The sequence below is a fragment of the Sciurus carolinensis genome, chromosome 2 (genome assembly GCF_902686445.1).
Source record: "Sciurus carolinensis chromosome 2, mSciCar1.2, whole genome shotgun sequence".
Classification (NCBI taxonomy): Eukaryota; Metazoa; Chordata; class Mammalia; order Rodentia; family Sciuridae; genus Sciurus; species Sciurus carolinensis.
In genome coordinates, this window is record NC_062214.1 from 76,824,667 (window position 1) to 76,843,993 (window position 19,327).

The 19,327-nt window shown below is 40.8% G+C and overlaps 1 protein-coding gene and 1 pseudogene across 1 annotated transcript in view; one reads left to right on the forward strand and one right to left on the reverse strand.

The window, feature by feature from the left end:
* Positions 1 to 222: 222 nt before the first annotated feature.
* LOC124971361 (60S ribosomal protein L14-like) lies at positions 223 to 6,586 on the reverse strand (annotated as a pseudogene).
* Positions 6,587 to 7,471: 885 nt separating this feature from the next.
* Positions 7,472 to 19,327, forward strand: part of Nipa1 (NIPA magnesium transporter 1) — a 39,719-nt gene continuing 27,863 nt past the window's right edge. The window contains exon 1 of the mRNA XM_047535123.1: positions 7,472 to 7,770. Coding sequence (XP_047391079.1) covers positions 7,599 to 7,770 — 172 coding nt within the window. The 5' untranslated portion in view covers positions 7,472 to 7,598. The remainder of the gene's footprint in view (positions 7,771 to 19,327) is intronic.

A 19,327-nucleotide genomic window follows, 5' to 3' on the forward strand; every position in this document is an offset into this window, starting at 1 on the left:
TAGTTACATTAAATATAAAGGGATTAAACTTTCCAAATGAAAAGCAGAGACTTACTGCAAGGAGGTTTTTTTAAAAATTTATTTTGTTTTAGTACATTATAGATATACATAATATTGAGGTTTGTTTTGACACAATTATACAAGCATGGAAATCTGATTTTCTCCAATTCAGTCCCAAGTGCTTTCCCTTTTCCTTCCCTCCTCCCTCCCTGGTTCCTAATTCTACTGATCTTTCTTCTGTTTATAGTTTTTAAAATTAGTGCATTGTGGCTATACATAAAGGTAAAATTCACTGTGGTACATTCATATGTGTACATAGGAAGGTTTGATCAGATTCATTGCACCATTTTTCCCATTTCCCATTCCTCCTCCCTCCCCCTCATCCCCTTCCTTTACTCCACTACTCTTCTGTTTTCATAGGAACACAAAGTTTTTAGAAAGAAAACAAAACATAATCCAACAATGTATTATCTATAAGAGATACATTTCAGATTCCAATAAGCAAAATAGATTGGAAGTAAAAGGATTTTAAAAATGCCTTTCAAACACTAACCAAAAAAGAGCTATACTGCCTTATAACATACCCAAAGCAACAGAGCAAATGTATTGATAAAGGACTGAAACCTCTCAAATCATGAGCCAAAATAAGCTTTTACTCTTTATAATTTGATTATCTCAGGTAGTTACAATAATAGAAAGCTAATACACTTTCCAACTCATGCTGTGAGATCAGTATTACCCTGATATCAAAATTAGGCAGAAATAACTTGGAACTACAGAGCATTATCACTAATGAATATAAACACAAAAATTCTCAACAAAATGCTAATGAACTGAATCTAGCTGCATATAAAAATCATTAAATGCCGTGACCAAGTGGGATTTATCCCAGCTATGTAAAGTTGTTTCAATGTACAAAGATCAACCTGTATAATACACATTAGTAGCAAAGAAAAAAGAAATGTAACCATCTCAAAAGATGCAGAAAAAGCATTTGACAAAATATAACACTCATTCATCATTAAAAAAAAAACTCTAAAAAACTGAAAAAATGGAACTTCTTCATCCTGACAGAAGGCATCTACAAGAATCACACACCCAACATCATGATTAATGTGAAAAGACTGAAAGCTTTCCCTCTAAGATCAGGAACAAGACAAAGATATCTGTTCTTGTGACTTACAGTCAATATATTCGTTATGAGGTTCTAGCCAGTGCAATTAAGCATGGAAAAGAAGTAAATGGCAACCTGATTGGAAAGAATGAAGTAAAATCATCTCTATTTGCAGATGAGATAAGCTTTATATAGAAAATCTGGGGCTAGAGTGTAGCTCAGTGGTACAGTACTTGCCTGAAAAAGCATATTAAACAATTTTCTAGTACTAATGAAAGAAATCAGTAAGTTTTCAGGATACAGTATCAATATCAAAAAATCAATTGTATTTCTGTATGCAAGCTATAAAGGGTTCAAAAATTAAGTTAGAAGACAATTCTATTATAATGTCATGATTTTGTTGAGGGCTACACAAAGGAACTCTCCAGCTGTCTTCCATACAGCTGAGGGAAATTGGAGAGTTGAACAGCTGTGAGCATACAAAGAACAGAACTCACAGCTTCTGAGAAGCTTGGTAGAGCACACACTACACTAGGGGGCAGCAGACTATCAGCTTGGTAGATCATACACCTCACCAGAGGGCAGCAGACTTTTTCTGAAAAGAACCAGGATGGAAATAATTCCAGGCCTACCTAGCCATCTGATCTCTGCAAGGACTATGCCACTCTGCTATCTTGGCATGAAAGTAGGCAGGGTCACTACATAAAGGAATGGGGATAATTATATTCCATTTTATATTTATTTTTACAAAAAGACTGAGAGCCAAATTTGGTCCATAGTGGGTAGTTTGCTTACTTCTATACATTTCAGTATAAAACTCTAAAGGAAAGCAGCAGAGTAATTCCCAGTTGAATAATAGTTCCCTGGCACAGACCAAGTCAACTGCCAATAGCATAGTTCTTGATCTAGGAAGTTGTTACCTGGGAATTAAATCTCTAAATAATTTGTTACACTGTGCATTTGTTTTATGTCCTTTTCTATGTGTCTTATATTTCACAATAAACCAAGTATAAAAACAAAAAGAACTGACAGCTATGTGTAATCAAATCCATTTAAATTTCATTCCCACAAGAAATCTTTCTTTTTCTTACATAGGTAGTCACCTTTGCAAAAATGATGGAAGATTTTTGGAGGTGGCAGATTTAAAGAAAAACAATTAATGTCTGTAGTTCAAAACATCATTTGAATCTACCCATCCCACTAAAATATATTCATACATTTTTTCCTGTTCTTAAAACCTTAAAACCCACCTCACAGACCCCCATGTATTTAATGAAACATGTCTCCCTTGCTTTGGCTTGTAGACATGGAAGTACCGTGCCTCCAATTTGTATGAAATGTATATGTTGATTTATTTTTATGTATTTATTTAGAGACAGGGTCTCCCTTCATTACCCAGACTGGGCTCAAGCGATCCTCCTGCCTCACCCTCCCTAGAAGCTGCAACTACAGGCACATACCATCATGCCCAGTTTGTAGGTCAATTTAGAACAGATCATACCAAGGCCTTTTTTTTTTAACATGTCAAAAGAACCTACCTTTATTCCTTTTTTAACAGCTTCTTATACTTTCTTTTCAGATGCCTTTGGAGCAGGTGCTTTCTGGGGTGGAGTTTTCTGACCCTTCTGAGCTTTTGGAGGCGGCGCTGCCTTCTGGCCTGAGGCTTTCTGGGCAGGAGTCTTTTGGGCTGGAGTCTTCTTCTGCTGCAGTCATCTTTTTTGCTGGAATTTTAGCTTTAGCAGCAGCAGCTGCTGCTGCTGCAGTTGCAACTGCAGCCTTAGCAACAGGTGCTTTGTTGGGAGATGCTTTCAAGATAGCTGCCCTCTGAAGCTTCTTAACTTCATTCTCAATTATTCTGTTCCTCATTTTTTTTTTTTTTTTTTTGTCTTCATGACTTTATAACGATCAAAATCAGTCATCTTGGCTTTCCTTTCTCTGGCATCAATCTTCTTGGCCCATCTTGTGGCTGCCCATTTTGTATTGATAACTGCCTTCTGCCAGGCTTGTTGAACATACTTCTGGCGGGCACTGTGAAGGAACTTGAGGATGAAATCAGTGAGCTGCATACATTTGAAAGGCATGGCCTATCTCCTTACCTGGGTGCAAGGTCCATCAACCAAAGCCCTATTCTGATCAATAACATCTACAATTGCAACCAGTTTTCCAGCATGAGGCCCAAAGGAGACGTAGGCCACCCGGCCAACCTCCACAAAACGACTGAAAACCATGTTGGCGGTGCTGGGCGAGAAGGAAGAAGCCCAAGGCCTTTTTCGGCTCTAAAAACCTATTATTCATTAGTTCTCGTGCAGGCCAGTATAACTGGCTGCGGTTAGAAATTATAGATTCATGGGCTAGGGTTGTGGCTCAGTGGCAGAACACTTGCCTGGCTGTGTGAGGCACTGGGTTTGATCCTCAGCACCACATGTAAATAAATAAATTAAATAAAGGTATTGTGTCCATCTACAACTAAAAAAAATATTTAAAAAAATTATAGATTCAGGTCCCAACACTCACCTTGCCCAGCACCTGGGAGACCTTGTCTCTTACAAAGGCAGAAACACCAGATCCCACTCTGCAAGGATCAGTCTTGCCAGGGCTGACTCAGTCCTCTTCGCTAACTTACAGGATTGCTCTCTAGGATGGGACTAGCACTAGCTTTTCAAAGCTACCTACTCCATCAGAGACCCTGAGGACATATTAAGTCATGTTGGTGAATAACCTGACCCCAATCAAAAAGGCTTTCCCTAGGGAGCCTAATCCCAACTCTCAAGACCCAAAGGCCCATAGACCCTGACTAGAAGGTGACTCCTTTAGGAATGGTCCCTCACCCATTCCAGCTTCCCTCATAGGATCCCACACAACAGAGCTGAGGAAAACCATGTCTAATAAGTACATATATAAATCTACCGAGAACCTATGGATTTCATAACTCCTGAAAGAGAGGCCAATCATAGTCTTGGGGATCATATACATGGCCGTGGGAGACTAGTGGTCAAGGGTGACCAATGCCCATCAAAAGCTGATCTTACTCTGCCTCTTCTCTGTGTAAGTATTGCTCCCCTCGATGTTTATGTGAGTTGTGTCTTTCTTGGTGACCATGACATCTAAAGACTGGAGTGAGCTGACATTCTGAGACTGCTGCTCCTGGTGGCAGGCACTGTTGATTGGTTATGTTATGCATTCCAGGTTGAGAACTGTGATAAGCAGGAACCAACCAGGCAGTCTTCAAGATCCTTATAACTCTGCTGATTCAGTGCGTCTAGAAAGAACCAAATTGAAGTTCTTAAAGATTAAAATCCACCAGATCGTGAGACTTCAGAATCTAGAAAGGGATGACTGCTGTCCCACTACACTATCCTTAGAAGGCTCAGAGTTTGCAGGCCTCACTTATTTTATTTGTAGTATCTTTTATGTAAAAATAGTGTTCACCTCAACTTCGGTAGTTACTTTTATTTCATTTCAATTTTTCTTTTGTAAAATTCAAGTAAGATGTAAAGATTTTTGTTTTGTTTGATTTGTTTTGGTGGTGCTGGGGATGGAACCCAGGACTTGGCACCATGCTAGGCAAATAAATGCTTTAGCACTAAGCTAGCTACATTCCAGCCCATACAATAAAGTTTAATCTTTCTAAAAACATACTGTTTGTGCCTTCCCATGTAATACAATATGTCCACCTTTTATCCAGGTTCACACATGGAAAAGGGTCTGGAGTGGATTTCTTAATAGTAATAAGTTATTTTGGGGTCATGGAACTGGGGTGATATTATGATTGTTTTTGTTTTGGCATTCACTAAATTTATTGAATTAAAAAATAATGGATGGGGGATGGAGATATTGCTCAGTGGTTGAGTGCACCAAAAATTAAATAAATAAATAAGTAAATAAATGGGCATGTGTCTTTTTGCCAAAAGAGCTAAAGTCATTTTTTCTGTACTAGCAATAATTAGTAAATTAAATATTAATTATTATTTTGGTAGTACTGTTGCTGCTGTTTTCATTTGCCTGCTTCTGCTGAAATTAGTAATAGAAGTTACTGTTTACTAAGAAACATTATTTATATTGAAAAGTATATTTTTTAAAAATAAGCAAAGTCAGGAACAGTGTGCACACCTGTAATCCCAGAGATCTGGGAGGCAAAGGCAGGAGGATTGCACGTTCAAGACCAGCCTCATCAACTTAGTAGGGCCTTAAGCAACTTAGCAAGACCCTGCCTCAAAATAAAAAAATAAAAATAAAAATAAAATGAAAGATCTGGGGATGTAGTGAGTGGTAAGCACCCCTAGGTTCAATCTTCAGTACCAAAACAGGAGAGAAAATGAAAAAAGAACAAGCAGGGGCTAGGGATGTAGCTCAGAGGTAGATCATTTTCCTAGCATGAGAAAGACCCTAAGTTTGATCTCCAACACTGCAGGGGGAAAAAAATAGAATAAACAACCTCTTCATACCTATTTTAAATAGCCTACTAGGATGACTACTTTTTTTAAGCCAGAGAACAATAAGTGTTGGTGAGACTGTGGATAAATCGGTACCCTCCACATTGCTAGTGGGGGTGTAAAATGGTGCAGCTGCTGTGGAAGAGTCTGGCAGTTTCCCAAAGCTAAACATAGGATTATCATATGACTCAGCAATTCCACTTCTAGATATATACCCAACAGAATTTAAATAAAGACTCAAACTTACACTTTCACACCAATGTCCATTGCAGCATTATTTATTATAGGCAAAAGGTGGAAGCAACACAAGTGCATTAACAGATGAATAGATAAACAAAACATTGCATATTCATATGATGGAACATTAACCATAAAGCAGAATGAAGTTCTGGTGCTAAGACATGAACTAATTTTAAAAATATCACGCTAATTGAAATAAGCCTGTCACAGAGGACAATTATCCTATGACTGCTTACAGGAAATACCAAGAACAGGCAAATTTGTAGAGATAGAAGATAAGACAGTTAGTTACCTTGGGCTGGGTGAAGGAGACCTGGGAGTGAGTCCTTAATGTCTACATAGTTTGTGTTTGGGGTGATGAAAAAATTTTCCAAATCTGTGGTGATGGTTACAGAACAATGTGAGTTCAACTAATGCCACTGAACTGCACATTTGAAAATGGTTAAAATGGCAAATTTGGTTTTACTTATATATCATCACAGTTTAAAAAAAGAAGCAATGGACTGGGCACAGTGGTACATACCTGTAATTCCAGTGACTTTTGGAGGCTGAAGCAGGAGAATTGAAAGTTTGAGACCATCCTGGGCAACTTAGCAAGACTGTCTCCAAATAAAACATTTAAAACAACAACAACAACAATTACTGGATAGATTCATTCAGTATAAAAGTTTTCATAAACAGTATGATTTTATATTGCTTCACAAAACAATTCGGTACAGTTGCAAAAAGGTTTAGACTCTTTAACCTGGTATTTTTAAATATAAGAAGATGCTCATTATAGTATTTACAATAGGAAAAAAATGCTACCAACCTACAATATCTGATTAGACAGATTAATTCATTTATGGAAATTATGCCATCATTAAAATAATAATTATGTAGCAACATGATTTTGATTATATTAAATAGAAGGGAAATTTGGGGTATTGTACCATATAAAAGTATGTACGCATGTGGGAAAACACCTAAAATAATAATTAGGTGAGAGTTGTGGGATTGAGGAATTTTAAAATAATTTTTCCTATTTTCTAGGTTTTCTATGATTTTGATGGACTTTAAAATAAGCTCACTGCTCCAGAGTGGAGATAGAGACTTCATAGAATAAAGAATTCACCACATTGGGGCGGGGGCGATCCCATCTGAGTTTATGCAGTGACTTGTCCTGGTTCTAGAGTCCTGCGTGTCTCTGATTGGAGGCTCTGCGGGCAGTGATACCAGTGAGGGCTGCGTTCTGCTGCCGCTCTTCCGGTTCTAGACACTGCATGAAACATACTCTAACAAATTAATTGCTGTTTATCTGAGATGCAAACTTACCTGGACGTCCTGTATTTTTATTGGCCAAACTTGGGAACCCCACCTCCCCATGCGCCCACCTACACCCCGGTCTCTTAACCCCCTCCTCACTGCTGGCATACCCATCCACCTCTCTCCCCGCTCCAGCCCGAGGCTCGCGGAACTCCGGGCCCCACCCCCTCACCTTAACCTCCGTGCAGCCTAAGCCTTCAGTCCCCGCCTGAGGGTGCCTAGAGTTCCCCATCCCACCCTCTGCCCAACCCTCTGCCCACAGCACCCCAGATCCACCTTCGATTTAATTAGCTCTGGGCCTGCCCCACTCCATCCTCTCACAGGTGCCGGTGTCCCGCCCGAGCCCGAGGATCTCTGGCCCCGCCCCTGCCTAGCTCCGCGGTTCCTCGTCATCCCCGCCCCCCAGCTCCGCGGATCCCGGTACCCCCCCAACCCCCCAACCCCCGCAACTCGGCCCCGTTGGGCGCGGCGCGCAGGCGCAGGCGCGGAGGGCGGGCGCGGGCGGAATGGGGACTGCAGCGGCGGCGGCGGCGGCGGCGGCGGCGGCCGGGGAGGGGGCGCGCAGCCCGAGCCCGGCCGCCGTGTCGCTCGGCCTGGGCGTGGCCGTCGTGTCGAGCCTGGTGAACGGGTCCACGTTCGTGCTGCAGAAAAAGGGCATCGTGCGCGCCAAACGGCGAGGTAGGGAGGGCCATGGGCTGTGCTATGGGTTGGAGGGGGGCGGGGAACTCCGCGGGGCGGAGGTGGGGGTCTCGCAGGTTTGGGGCTTTGGGATGTTGGCTCAGCCTAGTTCCTGGACCTGAACGGGAGGCGAGCCTCCGAGTGCAGGAGACTCCCGTTCACCCAAAGCGCGGGCATGGGCGCGGCTCTGCTGTAGGGATGGCACCTGGGAAGCGTCTCCTCTACCACGGTGTCTTGGTCCTCCTGCAGCTCCCTAAACTGCCCGGGAATCACAGGTGCATCCAGAGCTTCGTCGCCGTTTCTTTCCCTTTCTAGCGGCCGGAGAGGCCTTGTTCACTTTTATGGGGGTTCTCAGGCTGACTTCTCTTCTTGTTCAGACCCATCTAACCCCATTTGCCAACTGACCATGCCCTGGCTGGAGCCCAAGCTTCCCGGTGACCCGCATCCAGCCGCTATCAGGGAGATCTTATAGGATCCCCGAGGTGGTTGGAGACCAGGGCCTGCCTTTACCATGGCCCACGGCCTGGATTGTGCCTGGGAGAGCAAGACCTGAAGATTTTAAGCTCCCTGCAGTGGCGACACCAGTGCAGAAGTAAGAGGAGTGCCATGGGCCAGCAGGCTGTTTAGGTGGGCCAGAGAGGCTTCTGTTTTCAGAGTCAAGCACAAAGTCTGTTCTTTCCAGTGGCTTCTTCTCTGGAGTCCTTGATTGAGGCATCTCTGGTTTAGCCTTGAACCAACTGAATACTTCGGATCTTCAGTGTGAAAAAAACAGAAAGCAGACTTGAAAACAAACCCAAAAGTGCGCCCACCAACTATTTCCTGGGCAGATAGGCCGCCAAATACCAGTTTTACTGATGAGGAAAGCAAAAAAAGGTGGAGTTGAGTGCTTCCTTACCAGTGTTACTCCGAATTGAGAGAATCCTGGGACAGTTTACTGCACACCTGGAGGTAGCATGCTTTGAAATAGAAAATGAACATTGTTTCTAGAGGGAGTGAGAAAGTCTTGTGGTTGTTAGTAATCTAATGAGACTAGAATGAAGAGTTCTTTGGGAAAAGACTTGGTCGCCAGGTCATGGGTTTTGAGAGAAAGTAAACTCATTTAATTGTTTAGATTCCAGAACACAGGTGAAACTTTGAGTGCTCTGGATGGTGAACCAGAATTGCCTTAGGAAGGAAATAAATGACCTGATAATCTCAAGTGAAAATATTAAATCATGGATATTAGTTTAAAGAAGTTAACTTCCAAATGAAAGCATTGCAGTCTCCATATAAAAACTAAATAAAACCAAGTATGAGTGCCAAGGATGCAGATGTGTCCATTTCTAAAGCACACTTACACATCTGGCAACTAAACTTTCTTCAAGGAGTGCCTGTCAGTTTGACAGGTGTCAGGTAAGGTGCTTGCTATGACAAAAATAAAGAGCACATGTGTCCTTGAAAGGATGGTGCAAGAAGAGTATTTCAGCTGTGTGACATCCTTCCAGATCTTATGATCCCAGGGTAACCCTGAGGAAAAAAAATGATACAAACCACACAGAACTGAATAATGTCTTACAAAATACCTCACTAGTCCTCTGATCAAGGTCATGAAATCTGGGGCTGGGGAGATAGCTCAGTCGGTAGAGTGCTTGCCTTGTAAGCACAAGGCCCTGGGTTCGATCCCTAGCACCCAAAAAAAAAAAAAAAAAAAAAAAGGTCATGAAATCTGAGAAACTGTCATAACCAGGAGAAACCTCAGGACAAATGCCACCAAATGTAAGACATTAGGAGAAAACAAAGGAAATCTGTATGCAGGCTTTAGTAAAAATAAATGAACCAATTATTTCTATGCCTAAATGTGTTAACTCACCTCAGTTTATGTGCTTAAGGGTAAATAAGAAAATAAACACAAACCTTTAAAAAAAGAATTGTGATAGGAACTTGGGATATAGTTGTCAAGAACTTGCACAGGGCCCTGGATTTGATCCCCTACACCTCAAAAAACTAATCAACCAAACAACCAAATAACAACAAAAAACATGGGAGTTGTGGGTGGTGATCCAATGGTAGAGATCAGGCTTACCATACTGGAAGCCCTGAGTTTGATCCCCAACACCATCCTCAAAAACATAAACATGATGTGTGCTGTTATTTATCTCTTTATACCTTAAATTAATAAAAGTGAAAATATGATATTTATTTCCTATATCTCTAATTACCACCAACTACTGATTCTAGTTAACTGAGTTACTCATGGTGGTAAAAGACAGACATGTAGTCTTGTTTCAGTAAGCCTACTTTGATTTGTAACAGATAATTACAAAGCTCTTATTATGTGCCATATACTATTATAGGTAATGAGGATACAGCAGTTTCAAAATCCATTCCTCATAAAGCCCTTTTCTGTATCTGCTAACAAGCAGCAGACTTGACCACTATGAAAGAACTGAAATAGAGAAGGAGCTAGGAAAAAGGACATAGGAACTGGAGAGTCAAGTTTTTAGGTGAAGGGAGACCTGACCTATCGTTCTTACACTGTAAAAAGCTATGTCTCACTGAAAGTTTAAACCTTAAATGAATGGCCTGTTGGCAGCATTTCCAGATAGTGTCAGCTTCAAGGGAGCCAAATTCTGGTTGCAGTCCATCTGTTGGAAGGTTTGGGACTTGACTTCCTTTGTGACTGGCTTTCAGTCTTACTTTTAAAGGACCTTCCCAATGAATCAACCAAATGCAACTTGGAAAGACAAGGGAGTATACTCTGCAATACAGGCTTAGGATGGGACTGTCTGACTTCCTTGCTGTGCCTTTGAATAACATGTCAGCAAGCTGGAGCTGGTCAAGGGGAAGGTGGGTCCAGGTCATCCAGTATATTTATTTGTCTTTCAGTGTATTCCCAGCTTTGGTTCTAGGATGCCCACGGATTCCAAAATCTGCAGATGCCCAAACCTCTCATTTTATTATGGTGCAGTATTGCATGTAATCTGCAGAATCCTTCAGCATACTTTAAGTCATGGTAGATGACTTACAATACCTACTACAATGTAAATGCTAAGTAAATAGTTGTTACACTGTATTATTTAAGAGAATAATGATTAAGGGGAAAGGTTTGTATGTGTTCAGTACAAATTTTTATTTGTTTTTGGCAGTTCTGGGGATTGAACTCAAGGTGTTGGGCGTGCTAGGCATACTGAGTTAAGTCCCCAGGCACCCCCGGCCTTTTAAAATATTTTTTTAGTTGTCAATGGATCTTTTTATTTATTTATTTATTAACATGTGGTACTGAGTATCAAACCTAGGGCCTCGCACATGCCAGGCAAGTGCTCTACCTCTGAGCCACAATTCCAGCCCCAAGAATATTTTTTAAAGAATAATTTTTAAAGAACATTTTTCATCTGCAGTTGTTTGACTCTGTGGGTATAGAATCTGAGACTATGGAATGCCAGCTGTACAGGATGTCCAATGTTGGAGACCCATGGAAGCAGGGCTTCCCTAAGAGAATCTAGTAACCACTAGACAGGAAGGCACTTATACTATGAATCTGTGTTAGCTTTCTGTTGCTGTGAAAATACCTGAGATTAAGAGCTTCAAAGAAAAAAGTTTATTTGGGCTCACGGTTTCAGAGGCTGTAGTCCCTGGTTGTTGGCCTGGTTGCTTTGGGCCTGTTGTGGCACAGTATATCCTAACAGTGCAAGTGCGTGGCAGAGGAGGTCTGTTCACTTGTGGTGCCTAGGAAGCAAACAAAGAAGATGAACCCAGGGTCCCAGTATTCCCTTCAAGAGCAAAAACCTTCCCATGACCTAACTTCCTTCCACTGGGCCCCACCTATTAAACAATTCCATTGCCTTCTAATAGCACCAAAGTCTGGTGACCAATCCTTTAACACATAAGCTTTTGGGAGACATTTAATATCCAAACATAACCCAACCTAAATAACAAAGATTCTCAAAATAATAACTCAAAGATCAACAGTATTTATTTAGAAACATTAGTGCATTGCAATGGGAATACACCTGCTATAGTGAACTGAGTTTATTCAAAGAGGTTGGGGCAAGGGGAAATTTTTAAAAGTGAAAAGGGAAACTTTTACATATAGTTTGTGGATGCAAAATTCATTGGTCTTGGAAACGTGAAGCAGGAATTGGCAATAGCTCATTTAGTGGAGGTGCCCTTGTTGGCAAGTGCTATGTCCAGAGCATCTTGTCTAAATTGTTGTTGTCTTACAGAATGCTAAAGATAAATTTCATCACAGAAATCTGCAAGGAGTACATGAGGTGTATGGGTATGTACAGAACTAGAGTCTGTGGTGGGACTTGAGAAAGTTCCTGAGATGGCACTTATCTCATACAGGCAGGCATGAACCCTCCCTTCCTGGCTCCAGTTCTGTCTGGGTATGACAAGAACAACCATCTTGGCTTTAATAACTTTCACAGTGATAGCCAGCAGAGGCTGGTTGCTGGGAGGATGGGCTGGTAGTCAGGCTTGCAGGAGGGTTTGTGGTCAAGGGTCAATGACTGTCTTGGAACAGGCTTCCTGGAGACAGCCTCAGGAAAGGTGTGTGCTCAGGTACTTGTTAGAGGCTTTTAATAATTAGAAAATTAATTCAATAGAATGCTGTAGAGCAGGATGAACCAGCTAATCTTTGAAAAACATCCTTTTCATCAAAACCTTGATGAAATACCACCTCACATCCCTTAAATGGCTGTTGGTAAAAAGACATAACACAAGTGTTGGCTCAGATGTGGAGGAATGGGAACTCTTGTGTATTGCTGGTGGGAATGTGAAATGATGTAACTGGTATGGAAAACAGCATGTTTGTTCCCCCCAAAAAATTAAATATAGAATTACTATTTGATCCAGCAGTTTTACTTCTTGGACTACCCAAAGAAAACAAAAGCAGAGACTCTAGATATTTGCTCTGTTTGTAGCAGCATTATCACAGTATCCAAAAGATGGCCCTTCAAGTTTTCATCAACTGATTGATGGTGTGTAAGTCCTCTTTCCACTATTGTAGCAATACCTGAAATTAGAAAAATAAATAAAGAAAAGAAAAGGTTTATTTTGGCTTGCAGTTTTAGAGGTTTCAGGCCATGTTCGAACATCATGGAAGGAGTATGTTGCAAAGGAAACTGCTCACCTTATAGCAACCAGGAGGTGAAAGAGGGACAGAGGAAGGGACCAGGTTCGCAAAAGTTCCCTTTGGAGCACACCCCCAATGACTTAAGATCTCCCACTAGGCCCCACCTCTTAAAGAGTCTACCATTTCCTGATGGCACTATAGGCTGGGGATGGAACCTTTAGCACTTGGACCTTAGGGGAACATTCCACATCCAGATGGTAGCAGATAGATAAGCCAAATGTAATCTCTACATACAAGGGAATATTATTCAGAAATAATAAGAGGGAAATTCTGACACATGTTGCAACCTGGATGAACCTCAGGAACATTATGCTCAGTTAAGTCAACCAGTCACAAGTAGAAAAATACTGTATGATTTTGCTTATATGAGGTACCCAGAGTACTAAATTCATACAGTGGAAAGTAGAAGGGGGGGCTACCTGGGGCTGGGGAAGGTGGGAAAGAAGGAGTCGGTGTTAAAAGGGTACCGTTTCTGTTTCTCAGGATGACAAAGTTCTAGTGAGGAGTGGTGGTGATGGTTGTCCAACAGTAGGAATGCTCTTAACACCACTGGACCGTACACATAAAAATAGTTAAGATGGCAACTTTTACATGTATTTTACCAAAATAAGAACGATCCTCTTCAGATTCCTTGGTCTCATCCCTGAGAGGGGCAGTGCTAAAATGCAATTACATGGTGGAGACACTTGTAAGATGAGTTGTGTCATGAGGAGCTGCTGGGATCCAAGTGCCCACTTTCATTGGTGACGGAGGGAGTCCCTGGCTCTGGGATGGACACATGCTTTCCTGCTGCCTTTTCTGTTAATTCCCTGCTCTTGGTACAGGTTCACACTAGAACCTGCAGTACCCTGCCCCGCAAGAGTAGAGACAGACAGCAGTTAGTTTCTGCTGCTGCTGTGACCTTTCCAGGCCCTGACAGATGGGGCTGTTTTCCTCTGTGTGTTTCCTTGGCACCAGTCCTCAGCCCCCTCCTGTCTCCTGAGCCTGTGGGATGATGGCTTGTCCACTTGTTTGCATTCCTCCTGGATCTGAGTTCTAAAGCAGCGCACACATCCTGTCCACTGGGAGGCTTGTGGTAAACATTTGTTAATAGTGGCTAACTAACCCTGAGTAATCGTTGCATAAGGGGGTGAAACCAAACCTCATTTGTAATGAAGGGATTTCAGAGTTGTCTTCAGGTTACTCAGAGCTGACCTCATTTACCTGTGGCTTCTACTGGGTAAAAGAATCCAGAATTACTACCAGATCTGAACATTTGTAACCCTATCTCGTCTTTATCTAACCTTAAGAAAAGATCATGGATAAAGAATACAGTGAGAATTGGGTGAGTGTCAGGAGGGCTTGAGTGCCTCCACAGCCTGCACCTGGCTTACTGGGTACTCTTTCCATAGGAGAGAATAAGGAGTGCTTCTGCCTGGTAAAGACCTGGGCATCCCACCCTCATGCATCTGTCATGGTGCTGGGGTTGACTGGCTTAGCTGCCAGCTCTTGCTTGGGGTCTTTCAGGTGGATACAGTCTGTGGTGACTGGGGCTGGACTCTTCTCAGCGACTGAACTGACCATTTAGGATGACTTTTTCACTCACAGGTCTTGGAGAGTGGAAACAGACGGGGGTCAAGGCCTTCTCCCCTCACTCCCTTCTGCCTCCCTTTCTCTACATGGCCTCTTTGCACCCAGCTGCCTTCGTCTTCCTTATGGCATGGTGGTCTCAGGGCAGTTGGACCCCTGACATAGTAGAGAGCTTCCCCTTGACTAAGCTTCACAAGGACCACAATGGAAGCTGCATGGATCCTTGTAATGTCATTTCTGCAACAATCTTTTTTTCTTTGTTTGTTTTAAACCAGGGATTGAACCCAGGGGTGCTTAACCCCTGAGTCAAATCCCCATCTCTTTTTATATTTTATTTAGAGACAGGGTCTTGCAAAGTTGCTTAGGGCCTCACTAAGTTGCTGAAGCTGGTTTTGGACTTGTGATCCTCTTGCTTCAGCCTCCAAAGCCACTGGGATTACAGGTGTGTGCCCCTGCACCCAGCTTCTGCCACATTCTTTTGGCTTACTTGGGGCAAGCTCAGGTTTCTAATGGACATAGAAGTATAAAAACACACATTGCAGTAGGTGTGATACAGAAGAGTTAGTTGAGGGCTGGAATGATCACATATGCCTGATCACAGGCTCTGGTGGTGACAGGATTTGAACCTAATTTGGGATTATCCATCTTCCTCCCTTTCTTTCTTCTTTCCTTCCCTTTCTTTTTCTCCCTCCCTCTCTTCCTTCCTTACCTCTCTCTCTTTCATTTTTTTCTCTTTCCTTCCTTTTCTCCTCTCACTTTCTGCCTTTTCCACTACACCCTGGGTTCCATCCCTAGTAACTCCCCAAAAGTATTCATAGTACAGTATGCATATAATGTAAGTAACATTTTCAGCCCTTAATTATTAATCAATTCTTTTTCTGTTTTAACCACTAGGGGCTAGAAAATATCACTTTTCAGAAGGGGAATACTCAGTACCATTCTCCCTGATACTTCCAGGCCAGTAACCTGTGAATGTAAACTGGCTACTTTTAGACATTCCCTAGATCAGTCTGAGGAGGCTCAGCCCTCAAAGGGACAAAGGTTCACCTGGCTTGTTCTGCCTCACCAGAACGCTTTGGTGTTGTATAATTACTCAGCAGAGTATTTCACAAATTGCCAGCTCCTGGGCATAGTCATGGTTTTGAAAAGTATTTCTTTTTTTCTTTTTTTTCAGTTGTAGATGGACACAATACCTTTATTTTATCTATTTATTTTTATATGGTGCTCAGGATCAAACCCAGTACCTCACATGTGCTGGGCAAGTGCTCTACCACTGAGCTACAACCCCAGCCCGGAAAAGCATTTCTTCTTGATTGAAGACTACATGGTCATTGTTTAAAATCTGGAAAGCACAGGAAACTATGAATAAGAAAGTGGAGAGTATTCATCACCCCACCTTAAGATAGCAGGTCTTTCTTTTTCTTAATATTTTTTAGTTGTAGATGGACATGATATCTTTATTTTATTTTTATGTAGTGGAGAATTGAACTCAGTGCCTCACACATGTTAAGCAAGAGCTCTACCACTAAGCCACACCCCAACCCCTATATAGCAGGTCTTTCTATCAAGTTGCATTTGTTTCTGATCACATCCAAAATACTTTATTTCAAAATTGAATTTCAGTGAAACAATCTTGTGTACAAAATATGTATAACACATGTTGGGTACAGAGATATAAAATAAACACCACCCATCTGACATTTATGAAATATATATATCCTTTATATTCCTTAAAAATCATTAAAAATTTTTTTTTTGTTTGTCCTGGGGCTTGAATTCATGGCCTCATGCATACTAAGCTTGTGCTCAACTACTGAACTATAATCTTTTCATTAAGGAAAATTTTTTCATTATGGAAAATCTCAAATATTTACAAACTAGAAAGAAAAGTTTAATGGATCCCATGTGCCTGCCACCTACTTGAACTTGACCAATCTTGTCTGTATCCCACTGCCACCCTCACCCCATCCCTAAATAATTTTTTCTTGTTTTGGTGCTGAGGATTGAACCCAGGACTTTGCTCATGCTAGGCAAGAATTCTCTCATTGAGCCCATGGATTTAAAAAAATAATAAATCCCATTTCATTGACATATTTCAGTGTGTATCTTGTCTTTGTTTAACATAACCACAATGCCTTTAGTGTACCTAAGAATCATCAATAATTTCTTAATGTACTCATATGCCCGTGTTTACATTTCTGTGATTATCTCATAATTTTTTCCCAGCTTATCTTTTAGAGTCAGGATCCTGTAAGACCCAAACATTGCAACTGAGTGGTCCATCTTCAAGTCATGCACCTTGAAAATGAGACAAGATACATCAAACTGATCCTCTGTGTGCCAGTGTCTGACTGCAGTTGTGTGTAGTCTATCATGAGCTCACCCCTCCCCCTGTTAAATATTCCTTGAAAACATATCTAGTGGCTGCATGAATGTTACTGTTCCCTTTTGTAGAGCATGGTTATTTCCAATTTCTTTGCTATTATAACGAATATCCTTGTACATGAATCTTTGAATGTCAATTCCTTTGTATAGCTCCCTGGAAATAGTTTTAAAAATGATGATATTTTAATAAAATATACAGATACATTGCTGTGTTAGTCAGCTTTCCATTAGTTTAACAATTGCATGAAGCAACCAACTTACATAGAGAAAAGTTTTATTTTGGCATGTAGTTTTAGAAGCTCCAGTCTGTGTTTAGTTGACCTCCTTACTTCGGATGAGGCAACATGTCATGGTGGGAGTGTGTGGAGGGGCAAAACAACTTGCCTCATGACCAGGAAGTGAAAAAAGAGGAGAGAGGGTCCCATTGTCTCCTTCAAGGGCGTGTCTTCAGTGACCTGGAGAGTTCCCACTAAAAATTTTTTTTTGTTTGTCCTGGGGCTTGAATCCATGGCCTCATGCATGCTAAAGACTCCACCACCTTTAAACATAAGGCATTTCAGGGATATTTAAGCTCCAAACTATAGATCATTGCCACAGCCCTAGAAAGTTCCCTCATATCTTTACCCATTCTATCTTCCCTTTGCTATGGTATCCATTCTTCTGATATCCATCTGATATTCATCTGATATCCATCTGCATATATTGAATCAGTTTCATCTATTCTAAAAAGTCATATGAATTTAATCTTACAGTGTGTATTCCCTGATGTCTACTTGTTGAGTGTGGTTTGAAGATTCATCATGGTGTGTGTTATCACTAATATGGTCCTTATTATTGCTGAGTAGTATTCCATTGTTTGAATATACCATAGTTTGCTTATCCATTTGCCTGTTGGTGAATGTTTTGATTGTGTCTAGATTTTTACTATTTGAATAAAGCTGCAATGAGCATTCATATATATATGTATGTGTGTGTTTATATATATCCACACACACACACATATATATGTATCTAATTATTTTTAAATTTGTGCCATGAGGGTTGAACCCAGGGCCTCACATGTTAGGCAAATGCTCTACTACTGAGCTACACCCCAGCCTCTCATTTGGACTTAATGTTTTCATTTCTTTTGGATAAATACCTTGGAGTCATAGTGCTAAATTATGGGGCATGGTATATAATTAAAGGCATATAATTAAATTTTAAGGAACTGCTAAATATTTTCTTACTACAGTTATACCATTTTATACTCTCATTAGAAATTTGTAACAGTCTCAGGTTCTCCACATTCTTTCCAACATTTGGTCTTATCTGTTTAATTTTAGCTATTCTGGTGAGTATATAAGTAGTATCTCTTGGTGATTTTTATTTGCATTTCCATGATACTTAATGATAACTATTTTTTTTTTTTTTTTTTTTTGGTGGTGCTGGGGATTGAACCCAGGGCCTTGTGCATGTGAGGCAAGCACTTTACCAACTGAGCCATATCCCTAGCCCCATGATAACTATCTTTAAAGAGTTTATTGGCCATTTGTATGTGCTCTTTTGTGAAGTGTCTCTGAGACTCTTGCCTGTATTTTATTGGGTGCTATTTTTTGATTATTTACTTGTAGGATATATATATATATATATATATATATATATATATATGTGTGTGTGTGTGTGTGTGTGTGTGTGTGTATCTACACACATATATGTATATATACACACATACACACATAAATACATATGTGTGTTAAATACATATTTATGTGTTATATATTCTGATTGTATATATAAATATGTGTATAGATAATGATTTAAGTCTTTTGTCAGGTATAAGGATTGCAAATATTTTCTCTATGACTTGCCTTTTCATTTTCTTAATGGTGCCTTTTTAAATATTTTTAGTTATAGATGGACACAATAACTTTATTTATTTTTATGTGGTGCTGAAGATCAAGCCCGTACCTCACACATGCTAGGCATGTCCTCTGTACCACTGAGCCACAAGCCTAGCCCTTAATGGTGCCTTTCGAAGAGCAGAAATTTTAAGTTTTGATGAAGTCTTATTCATCTGTTCTTTTCAATGTGGTTGGTCCTTTTTGATCTGCCTAAGAGATCACTCTCTCTCCTCAGGGCACAATGGCATCCTCTTGTATTTTCTTCTAGCTGATCCACAGCTTTAGCCTTACTTTTAAATCAATAAGTCATCTTGACTTAGTTTTCTGTGTGGTCTGAGGTAAGAATCAAGAGGCAGTATTTTCCCTACAAATACCCTTTGTCAAGGAGACTTTCCTTACTGATTTATGCTGTTGCTGTGGTCTGTGACCTGACAATATGGGTGCAGTTGTTTCTGAACTCTGTTCTGTTTCATTGTATGTTTCTATCCTCATGCCAGTACCCCACTGTCTTCATTATGCGGTTTCATAGTAAATCTTAAAATCAGATAGTATAAGTCCCATGAATTTGTTCTTTTTCACTATTGCCAGATTATTTCTTTAGGAA